Source organism: Mesoplodon mirus (genome assembly GCF_964341445.2).
Source record: "Mesoplodon mirus genome assembly, chromosome: 2".
Classification (NCBI taxonomy): domain Eukaryota; kingdom Metazoa; phylum Chordata; class Mammalia; order Artiodactyla; family Ziphiidae; genus Mesoplodon; species Mesoplodon mirus.
The window spans coordinates 61,737,054-61,749,451 of record NC_138977.1 but is presented as its reverse complement, the minus strand read 5'-3'; the positions used below and the strand labels follow the sequence as shown (position 1 = coordinate 61,749,451).

Genomic DNA, 12,398 nt, shown 5'->3' with positions numbered 1-12,398 from the left:
AGGACCCCATCCACAGCCCACATGAATTTCCCAATGTAGGCTTAACCCACAGAAGTGGTTACAGAATTATCATGTAGGGCAGTCATGTCAAGTCCCAGAATAGTCTTAAACCAAACCTGACCTGTCTGGGAAAGCCAAAGAATTGGGTTCCTCAGCTCTACAGCAAACACTCTCCCTGTCTCCCTACCTCATTTTCCCAGTCTTCCCTGGCACAAACTCAAGCTGTAAGCAATGCCCAAAACCAGATGAGACATTCATGTCAGGAAGGCAATATTCATAGAAGTATTTTGAAATACTGTTGGCTCAGTGAAAAGTGCATAATGTAGGAGTTAGGAGACCTAAATTCTCTCTTAAGCTCTATCATTGCCAAACTAGGATATATCACTTCACTTTGGGCCTCAAGGTCCAGTATAGAGAAAGAAAAAGAGTAAAATGGTGACTTCCCTGGTGGTGCAGTGATTAAGAATCCACCTGCCAATGCAAGGGACAAGGGTTTGATCCCTGGTTGGGGAAGATCCCACATGCCGCCGAGCAACTAAGCCTGTGCGCCACAACTACTGAGCCCGCGCTCTAGAGCCCGCGTGCCCCAACTACTGAAGCCCACGTACCTAGAGCCCGTGTTCCACAACAAGAGAAGTCACTGAGCCACAACAAAGAATAGCCCCCGCTTGCCGCAACTGGAGAAAAAGGCCGCGCACAGCAACTAAGAGCCAACGCAGCCAACAATAAATAAAATTTTTTTAAAAATTAAGAGGAAAAAAAAAAGAGTAAAATGCTCTCCAAGATTCTCTTCTAGTCCTGACATTCTACATTTTCCTATGTCTCCTGAATTTTAACTCAAGGGTCAACTTTCCTGTTGGGGCAATTTAAAATGTTTTATCGTTTCTCACATGAAGACAAGCTGGAATCTGATATACGTAATCTGCTAATCGGTTTTACAGGCTGTAAACTCCTCATTAGTAATGGTGTAGTAGAGTAGAATACAAATAATAGTAAAAGTCAAAGAGACAGTCAAATTCTCCAGCCAAACTTATTCAAAGATTTAAAAAATTTTTTTAATTCTTTTGATTTAAATCATATTTAGGAATTCCTAATAGCTGAATGCTACACTGGAAAAGGCACTGAACTAGGTATCTAGAGATCTGGGTTCTAGTTCAAGATATGCAACTACTTGTGTGAACCTGAACAAATCATAGCATCTCTTGGCTTCAGTTTCTTCAACTGTAAAATGAGGGAATTAGGTCAGTTCAGTTCCTGTGTAAAAAATCTAAGATTTAGGGCTTCCCTGGTGGCGTAGTGGTTGAGAGTCCGCCTACCAAAGCAGGGGACACGGGTTTGTGCCCTGGTCCGGGAAGATCCCACATGCCGCGGAGCGGCTGGGCCCACGAGCCATGGCCGCTGAGCCTGTGTGTCCAGAGCCTGTGCTCCGTAACGGGAGAGGCCACAGCAGTGAGAGGCCTGCGTACTGCAAAAAAAAAAAAAAAGAGAAAAAAAAAATCTAAGATTTAAACATTTACTTTCAGACGACACCATTCTCTAAGGGGACCAAATTGCTTTCAACAAGAAGAGAATACTCATATCTAACCAGCAACGCTGTGGCATACATATTTGTATCACCATCACTGAGTATTTCATTAAACAAATGTCCAGAGAAGGAAAAAAGAGAAAAAGATCAGTAACTCAGAAAAATACCCTCAATTAGAACCTAGGTATGTTGACCACTGGCCCTCACTGGTTTCCAATCCTATTGATGTATTCTGTCGTAGTCATTGAGAGGAGTCACATATTACTATATTTAGCAGCAAATATTTTAAGTGTGGTATAAAAAACAACATTGGACACGAAGTCAGATTTTGATAGCTTGGTGACCTTCATCATTCTCCTCACCAGTATTAAAAGCAAGTAAGCAGTACCCATCCTTTCGGCTACCGTTAAACTGGGTACAAAATGGGTATGTGCCTAACATCATAAACGTGAAAACTAAAGGTATGACAAAACTGCATTAAATGCAGTCCTCACTGGGAACCAGCTGGTATCTGTAGGATTACCAAACCATTTAAAACTGTCACCACATATACAGAGTTGCTTCAACTTCAGTAGTCTCCCTGCCTACTCCTAAACCTAAGTTATTAAGTTCCTTGGAGGACTACAGGAAAGCAAGAGAGTTACTATAGTCGTCTCTCAGAATACTCTAAAATTTTTGTTCACACAAGCAGCTTTCTCAGGAAATTTAAGTAGTATGTTGTTTTTATAAAGGTATCATGCAGGGCACTATATAATGGATATCTGGATTCAGTTCCTAACTCTGCCACTAACTGATTTTGCACAAGGCACTCAAGTCTTCTTGGTCTCAGTTTCCTCAGGTATAAATGAGGTAGCTGGGTTTAGATAATATCTAAAAATCTTTTTTTGAGTCATGTCACTATAGTTGAAGTCTATGTAAAATGTAGACTAACATCTGAAGAAACAAGGATAAATGTAACTATTAGTAGTTATCTATCCTTCCACAAGTCAAATAAGGCTGGTATTAACCTTTAAATTTTAATACAACCACCATTCAACCCCTACATTAAAAAATACATCCTACTGTCACTGGCCGAGCAGCAGAAGCTTTATAGTTGGGTTATTCTCCACTGAAGAGTAGTCAGGAATACGATGATGGATTAATATTGAGTCCACATAAGAAGTGACCCTTAACATAGACAGTATTTGAGACCCACACTCCTAATTAGTAGCCGGCTACAATGATGGGAGTTGGGAGTGGGGAGAGGGAGCACTGACTAGGTTTAACAGCATAATCCTAATTCATTGTAAAATACTGTTAGCATTAAAAGCTAGACTTATATGTCCCAATATAATTTATTGTGAAATCTTTCCATGTTGATCTCCACATTTCAGTACCCCAATTCCTCCTTCTGCAGTAATGAGGTAAATACTCTTTGTGTTAATATAGAATTACACAATTTAAGAGAAACTGCATCCCAATTCAGCACAGTTACGTCTTACTTTAACTTCCCTGAGGGTCAGGTTCTCAAGTCATTTCTTAAACATTGTGTAGTCAAATTCACCACTGAGAAACCATTAAATCACCACAACTTAGGCTGCTGGAAGCTCACAGACCAAAATTTAACTAATTTTATTCTCTTCACATTTGTGCTGGGGCCTCCCTTTCTCTGGGACAACGAAGGCCAAGGTCTACTTTAAAAGAGGCAGTTCAGAACACTGAGTAAATAAGGCAATTTACCTCTTTTTATAAATAGTTTCATAAGCATAAGGTAAACATTCAATCAATGCTACCCGCAGACATTGGACAGGGCCATTATCCTGTCGCCATTACCAAAAAAGAATCTTCCAAACTCTGGAAGAGCAATTGAAGGAAGCCTCTCTTTTACTGCTCTCATTGTATACCTAATACCTCATGAAACCCATATTGCGTGTGACTCTCAGATAAAAGCAGGTAAACAGATGGTACCTGGGGAACCAAAGTACTAATTCCAGTCATAAGCAAACATTTTTGGGACACACAATTTCACAACTTGGGGGCAATCTACCTGCATCAAAGGGCCAACTTTGCAGGTCTGCACTGGGCCACCAACGAAGTTGTCAAAGGGCATGACACGCGGGCATGGACACGCCCTGTGCACGTCACACTTCCCCAGGCCTCGGGCTATCCCGGGGGAGGTAAAATAGCTACATTTTCACGAGAAACCCACTACGCTCACCAGCAAGCTTCAAACCCTGTAATCTGGGTAAGGGTCACCTCAGCGGTGCGGCTGCTCGCAGGGCTCCGCCATGTGCCTCAGCCCCCCAAAACTTCTGAGGAAGGCAGAAATGACCAAATGAAAAGTGCAGAGAGAGCCTCCGACATGAGGGGTACCGGTGGCATTGGGAGGCTCCACAACACCCAAGAGAAGGGACGGCAGTTCTCCGGCAGCCAAGAGGCTAATGCCCAGCGAGCGCGCAGTTTAGACTGCCGCTCTGTCTCATTACCTGATGGCCGTCATGGCTTCACCTTCTTGCCCCACGCAACAGCGTTCGCGTCCGATGCTCTGCGACCGCACGGGCGACAGCAGCAGGTACCACAGCCACTGCTGCTGGGCTCAGGCACTCAGCGACGGGGAGCGCGTCCTCACATACCCGGCGCGCGGGCGGCCCCCGCTGAGCCGGCCGCACGCGCTGATTGGCCGAGCCCGGAAGGGGCGGGCGCTCCGCCCCGGGCCCGCGGCCCGAGACTAGCCCAGGCCGCCTCGGGCAACTGCAAGCCGCCCGCGCGTCTCGTGCCGGCGCGCGGGCTAGCGGGCTGGCTAGCGGGCGCGGTGGCCATCTTGAGTCCTGGTAACGGAGTCCCCCGCCTTACTCCTGGCTTACGGGGCACGAGGATGGGTGCCCGCCTCAAAAATGGCCGCTCCGAAAGGCAACCGGCTTATCAGTCACATGGCCCTGTCTACCTCGGCCAGCCCAGGTCGCTTTAACAGGACTTGGGACAGGGACGAAGTCAGGGCAGTTTTCGGGGATGGGGTTTAACAGCCTGAAAACCCATCTGCAGAAAAGCAGCAGCCGCCTGGGAAACCTCAGCCCGGGTAGAATCGATCGCGTGGCAACAGCAGCACATGTTTTAATTCGAACTCGCAGCCTTTAAGAGTCCAATGCTGAGTCTTGTGGTCCCCAAACGTTTTTGAACTTCAGAAACACTTAAAACAGGTTATTTAATACAGAAGTGTCCACGGTCTCACTAAACCTGTGAATCAGAACCTAGAAAGGTGAGGCCCATATATTGGTATTTTTAGCAAGTTCCCAGGTGATCCAGGTACACGTGTAAAGTTTTAAAACCTCTGGGCCAAACTAGCCCACTCAGACTATCCTGCTTGACACACTAATTGTCAGACTTCCTCACTTTTCTGAAAAGTACGAAGCGCTCTGAAGTAAGCATCTAATGCCATAGGGAAAAAATTGGAAGAACCCTAACTCTTGGAGCTAGCCTTACAATTTAGTGGGGGTTAAAGGATTTAAGAAACTGATTCTGAACCACTAATAAAAGACAGGTAAGGGGCTTTCCTTGTGGTGCAGCGGTTAAGAATCCGCCTGCCAATGCAGGGGACACGGTTCAATGTGTCAAGACCCAACGCAGCCAAAAATGAATGAATGAATGAATGAATGAATGAATAAATAAGACAGGTAAATCAATTCCAACTGCGGGAAGGATAGAATGGAGGAAAATCAGTAAACGCTTTATGACCTAAATAGCTATTTTTATTCCCTCTTTATTCTCTGTGCAAATATTTATATAAACAGACCACAACCTCCAGTGGCATTCATTTACTAACCATCTGGATGGTGATCAAGTCCATAAGTGTGAAATCACGTATATTAGAAACACAATCCAGGGCTTCCCTGGTGGAGCAGTGGTTAAGAATTCACCTGCCAATGCAGGACACATGGGTTCGAGCCCCCATGGAGGAAGATCTCACATACTGCACAGCAGCTAAACCCGTGAGCCACAACTACTGAGCCTGTGTTCTAGAGCCCGCAAGCCGCAACTACTGGGCCGGCATGCCACAACTACTGAAGCCCGCGCACCTAGAGCCAGGTTCTGCAACAAAAGAAGCTACCACAATGGGAAGCCCCGTGCACACAACAAAGAGTAGCCCCGCTCGAGGCAACTAGAGAAAGCCCGCACAGCAACGAAGACCCAACGAGCCAAAAATAAATAAATAATAAAGTAAATAAATTTAAAAAAAACACAATCCAACATGTGATATTGAATTCTGCATACTGTGACTGAAGGAACTGAATTTTTATTTAATTTTAATTAGCTTAAATTTTAAAACCAAAAGCAAGGTAAAATATTTTTCCATTAAACACAATTTTGTTTTCATTGCACTACATTTCACCTTTTAACTGTGAAAAAGTTAGCATCCAAACTGAGACACTGTAAATATAAAATACATACTGAATTTTTCAAGACTTAGTACAAAAAAAATACAGAATATCTCAGTAATAAAGTTCGCATTGATTACATGTTGAAACAATACTTAGCTACACTGGGTTAAATAAAATATATTAAGATTAATTTAAACTCTTTCTTTTTACTTTTTTAATGTGGCTACTAGAAATTTTTTAATTTTATGTCTTACATTATATTTCTACCTGACAGTGCTGTTCTACTAAGTTAGCCTTGCTTTTTTCTTACCTATCATTGCCCTGTGACAGAATAACTATCCTCACTAAATGAAATTTGTAGAGACCAATTTATACAAATCCATCATTCCTTACTAACCATCTGAAACATCAAGTATTCGAAAAGATTTCAAGTCTCCTTTGAAAATGCTTTTTTTTTAGCATTTTTCTCTTTAGTTTGGAAAATCCTATCTAGAATGAAGCCATGTACTATAAATTTGATGTGTTCAGTCCATGAGTAAAGGCTATTAAAAACAGAGCTATACTTGGCTGATTGGGACTTTGACCAAATGTCCACAAGCAGAACTAGTCAATTGTTCCTCTGGATTAAACAAGATCTGAATCAAAGCAGCAGCAGAATAGCAATTTGAAGCAGGGGAGACACTGACTAATTCAACGGTTTGCCTCCTCCTCTCATGGAAAATGTTAATAGATAACCCACATGAACTAAAGTAAAACCAGGAATAATCCTTAGAACAAATTTCAAAACCTCCATGTAACTTTTAATATGGGATGGAGTATGGTGCTTTTCAAACTTTAATATACATACACATCACTTGAGTGATCTTGTTAAAAATAAGGGTTTGATTCAGCAAGTCTCTATGGTCAAGATTTTGCATTCCTTTTTGTTCCCAGATTTTGCCAATTGCTTCTGGTCCGTGGGCCATGCTAAGTAGCAAGGTTGTAAAGGGAAGTAGCAAGATTGTAAAGGTAGCAAGACAGAAGTGACTTGGAACCCCTGCTTGACTTCCTGCATGACTTTGGGCTGGTTCTTAACCTATGTGTCCCTCGGTTTACAAATTACATGCTTTTCAGGACATTGGGAAGATTAAAACTTAATTCTAGTGAAGTCTAATAGAGTCCTCAGCACATGACATGATCATTACTTCGTTGTTACCACACTTCTTAAAATTACATCTCTGGGAAGCATGATATGAAAGCTAACATGCACTCAGCCTTGTGAAAAATAAATGAACTTTTACTCATGCCTAACATACTTTGTTGACTCCTATTTTTGATTTTTAACAAAAAACTAATTGTGGTACCAAAACAGCTAGATTTGAAACTTTGCTTTTTAACAAATACAGTATATTCTATGTCATTAAGGGACGATAAAAGCCTGCAATATTCAAATATTCAATCAAATTAAAGCCATATCACATTCAAAGATCTTTTTTAAAGCTATTTATTTTTGAGAAGTGACACTTTGCATCTAACAATCAAAACTTTGGTTTTTTCACTCATAATCAGTCAACACAACTTTCAAAAAGTGTATTACTTAAAATGTACTTAGGTAACAGTTCATTTCAGCAGGTACAGATACAAAAATGCTATTTCAGTAAACAGGGCTCATGTGTGATTGTTCTTTCAGAATCAATCAGGTAGAGATAAAAGACATGTTTTTCCAAATAAAGGCAGCAGCTTTTTAAATTCCCAGCACGTTCCTTTCCTCAGCCTTTCATGCTTTTTTTCTCTTCCACCCAATTTTTCTCAAACACACACACACACATACAAAGTTAGCTACCGAGTAACCACTAAAAAACTCTTTCAATCAATTTTTTAAGCAATTTACTTCAATCCTATTCTTCACTTTAGAGAAAAGCAGTCAATTTGAATTATTAACCTTCATTAACTTCCTTCTAATTCAAACAGTTGAATCAAGATCCGTGGGTCAGAATAGTTTGCTCTTGGAAAGATAGATAAGTAAATATTCTATCTACTTTATCTAATCATGTGGTTAGTCTGCCACTAAAAACACCTAGATAGCTAACCCCAAATAGTTAAATAAATATGTTTACAGATAGCATAACAAATATGTAGACTAACCTTTTCAAAAAATGCTTCCAAACCCAAAATAATAGCAAAGTTCTCTTCAAACACAACCAGTTTGTTAAGCGTGCAATAAAACAAGTATTTTCATGTATTAGTACATTTCTGGAAAGCTTTGTGGCAATGTGTCACCAATTCCACTTTACAGGCAACTATCATAGATAAAATAGAACATGAACAAAGATGTGTATACCTAGTTATTCATTTCACATTAATAGCAGAAATTTATTATATCCCTAAATAAGCAAAAATAGAGTAATGGTTAAATAAATTACAGAAGAATGCTATGAAGCTACTATAAAATGTTTTCATAGACTTTTTAAGGACAGAGGAAAATGCTCATGATATAATCTTAAGTGAAAAAAAGCAAAAATAATCCAACAAAAGGAATGTAGAGTATAATCTTGACTATGTTAAAAAATATACATATGCCATATATACACAGAAAAAAGACTGGAAAGAAACACACCAAAATATTATTACTGGATTCGCTGGAAAGTAGAATTATGTGTTGTTTTGACTTTATTATTTATATTGATCTACTTTATAAATTTTCTACTACATGTTGGTTTTATTAGCATAAAATTTTTGTATTATTAAATTTTAATGGTCTTTCTGAAATGATTTAAAAATACAAAACTTATTCCTGCTCTTTTTTAAAACCTGTGTCTTTTTAAATCACAACCATCAAAACTACCCTTATTTTTAGAGGAATTAGGCTTACTTTACAAATGTCTCATCTTTTCATGTGTAAAGATTCTTTAAGACAGGAATAACAAAAATAAAATGTCTTTATGATTTTCTTGTTTAATTTTAAATCTTAACTTGACAAAAATTAAAAGCATAAGTACCACTTTTAGAGCTTTGCATAGCCTTTAAGAGGCCAGCTGTCACAAGATTGAATGTGGAATATCTTCCCTGCATGTTACTTAAAAATACATCTCCTCATTTCATATGAATGAAAAGACTGGGACTTCCCTGGTTGGCACAGTGGTTAAGACTCCCAATGCAGGGGGCCAGGGTTCGATCCCTGATCGGGGAACTAGATCTCACATGCATGCCACAGCTAAGAGTTCACATGCCGCAACTGGGGAGCCCACCTGCCACAACTAAGATCCGGTGCAATGAAATAAACAAATATTTAAAAAAAGAAAAGAAAATACTGATAAAATAAGATTTTAAAGCAATCTATACCATACTCCAAAAAGAGAAATTTCTTAAGACTTGTCTCCCTAAAATAATTAGTGCCACAGAGTAAATTTCAGGAACTGGGGAATAAAGAGATGGGAATTCTAATTCTAGGCCTACCAAAAAAATGTATGTCCTTTGACCATCAGTTTCCTTATCTGAAACGCCAAGTAGTTTGTTACAGGTGACATCTCAGGTCCCTTTCAGTTCTTAATGGACAGTGGAATAAAAAAACATAAAAATATGTCCACTTGTGACAATACAAATTGGGTTGCTTTTTAAAGAGTTGATCAGTTTTAATGAAAATAAAACACTCTCAATTTTACTTAGCTTTCATTATGGACAAAGTTATTCAAAGAAACATTGCTAAATGTATTACCCCAAAAAGTATTATAAGAGGTTCACTATTTTTATTTCCTTTTAATTATTATCGGTAGATTCTTATGTCACATTTCACTTTAACATGACACATTCAAACAATATAATCTTTAAATGGAACCTGACAATTTATTTCCCAGGAGAATTTGAAGAATATAATAACATTTGATTGATTGAACTTTACTTACTAAGAATTCTTAGCAAAACTCCCTCCCAAGAACACCTACACAGTGCTTCTATATTTTCAGTGAGCCACAAATCTTTAAAAGTCAAAGAAAACTTCCAATCTAAAAGTATAGGACAGGGACTTCCCTGGTGGTGCAGTGGTTAAGAATCCACCTGCCAATGCAGGGGAAATGGGTTCGAGCCCTGGTCGGGGAAGATCCCACATGCCGCGGAGCAACTAAGCCTGTGTGCCACAACTACTGAGCCTGTGCTCTAGAGCCCGCAAGCCACAACTACTGAGCTCGCGTGCCACAACTACTGAAGCCCGCGTGCCTAGAGCCCGTGTTCTGCAACAAGAGAAGCCACTTCAGTGAGAAGCCTGCACACCACAACGAAGAGTGGCCCCCGCTCACGGCAACTAGAGGAAACTGGCATGCAGCAACAAAGACCCAACGCAACCAAAAAAATAATAATAATAAATAAATAAATAATTGATTCTTTAAAAAATAAAATAAAAAAATAGAAGTATAGGACAACAGTGCTTCCCAATTATTTATGCTGCCAAGAATATATTTTGAAACTATATAATTGAATATATCACTATCATTTCACAAAAGGGCATTTTAACATAAAAATGTAAAAAGGACATCACAGAAAAAAACAGCACTACCCGAAGTATTGCTGGTAACCTTATGAAGTATATTTTCTATATAAAAGATATTTCTTATTTTTATTTTACCATAAATCTGGTACTTCACCAACAAGCTTTTAGGAATCAATCACTTGGGAATTCCCTGGCAGTCCAGTGGTTAGGACTCCACGCTTTGACTGCTGAGAGCACGGATTCAGTCCCTGGTCGGGGAACCAAGATCCCACAAGCTGCCATGCAGCCAAAAGAAGAAAAAAAAAAAAAAAAAAAGGAATCAATCACTCATTAACTCAACAAATATTTATGGAGATCTTCTCTACTACTCAATGACCAAGAACATGTACTGCCCTTATAGAACTGATATTCTAGTGAGGAGATATAGATAAATAATCAAATAAACAAGAACATTAAATGATCATTAAGTGCTATGCAGAGAATTAAGCCCAGCAGATAACAGAGAAAGGCTCCTTTAGAGTGGGTAGTCAGGGAAGATCTCCGGTAGAAAACTGAATGACAAGGAAGAGCAAGGTGGGGGAAGGGATTCCAGACAGACAGACAGCACTAAAATAACTGGAAGCCCAGTGTGAAAAAAAGGGGAGGGACAAAAGGTTGTGGTCAGAGAAAGAAGCAGAACGTCTTAGCTTTGATGAGCCTAAGAAGTTTAGACTTTGTTATAAGCAAGACAGGAAGCCACTGTAATTAAGTTTTAAACAGAGGAATGACATGATCTGATTTTGTTTTAAAAGATCAACCTGGTTATAGCGTAGAGAATGGATCAAAGGAGTATGAAAGCAGAAAGACTAAATTAAAAGCCTATTACAGTAATAAAGATGACAAATAATTGTGGTTTGAACAATGAAGATAGTGGTGGACACAGAAAGAAGTAAATGGACATTTTGGAGGTATTAGGTTGGCCAAAAGGTTCTTTCGGTTTTTTCCACAAGATGGCTCTAGTAGCCCTTAGTTGTCTTTAACTTCATTCGAAACAATTTTGTTAGATTGTATTGTGACAGCTGTCATATCAGAGTGCATTTAAAAAAAAAAAAAGGTATCAAAATTGGTGAATTTTTGTGTAGCCATTTTATTTTATTTTATTTTTATTTTATTTTTTTGCGGTACAGGGGCCTCTCACTGTTGTGGCCTCTCCCGTTGCGGAGCACAGGCTCCGGATGCGCAGGCTCAGCGGCCATGGCTCACGGGCCCAGCCGCTCCGCGGCATGTGGGATCTTCCCGGACTGGGGCACGAACCCGTGTTCCCTACATCGGCAGAGGGACTCTCAACCACTGCGCCACCAGGGAAGCCCTGTGTAGCCATTTTAATATTGAAGTTGGAAGAAAAAAAGCAACATTTTCAGCATATTATGCTTTATTATTTCAAGAAAGGTAAAAACGCAACTGAAAGATTTGTGCAGTGTATGGAGAAGGTACTGTGACTGATCGAATGTGTCAAAAGTGGTTTGAGAAGTTTCGTGCTGGAGATTTCTCGTGGACGATGCTCCACTGTTGGGCAGACCAGCTGAAGTTGATAGCGATCAAATCAAGACGTTAATTGAGAACAATCGACATTATACCACACAGGAGATAGCTGACATACTCAAAATATCCAAATCAAGTGCTGAACATCATTTGCACCAGCTTGGTTATGTTAATCGCTTTGATGTTTGGGTTCTACATAAGTTAAGCAAAAAAAAACCTTGACCATATTTCCACATGCGATTCTCTACCTAAAAATAACAAAAACATTCCGTTTTTAAAACAAATTGCGACAGGTGATGAAAAGTGGATACTGTACAATAATGTGGAATGGAAGAAATCACGGGGCAAGCGAAATGAACCACCACCAACCACACCAAAGGCCGGTCTTCATCAAAAGAAGGTGATGCGTATATGGTGGGATTGGAAGGGAGTCCTCTATTATGTGCTCCTTCTGGAAAACCAAGCGATTAATTTCAACAAGTACCACCCACAATTAGACCAACTGAAAGCAGCTCTCAACGAAAAGGGTCTGGAA

General features: G+C 39.9%; 1 protein-coding gene across 5 annotated transcripts in view; it reads right to left on the bottom strand.

Moving 5' to 3' along the window:
- Positions 1-12,398, bottom strand: part of ADK (adenosine kinase) — a 510,898-nt gene that overhangs the window by 479,300 nt on the left and 19,200 nt on the right. Inside the window, exon 1 of one of the 5 annotated variants that reach the window (XM_082639749.1) lies at positions 3,991-4,179. The exons of the other annotated variants lie outside the window; for them this stretch is intronic. Within the exon in view, the coding sequence (XP_082495875.1) occupies positions 3,991-4,004 (14 nt within the window). The 5' untranslated portion in view covers positions 4,005-4,179. Of the gene's footprint in view, positions 1-3,990; positions 4,180-12,398 lie in introns of those variants that run through there. 5 annotated transcript variants of the gene reach the window in all.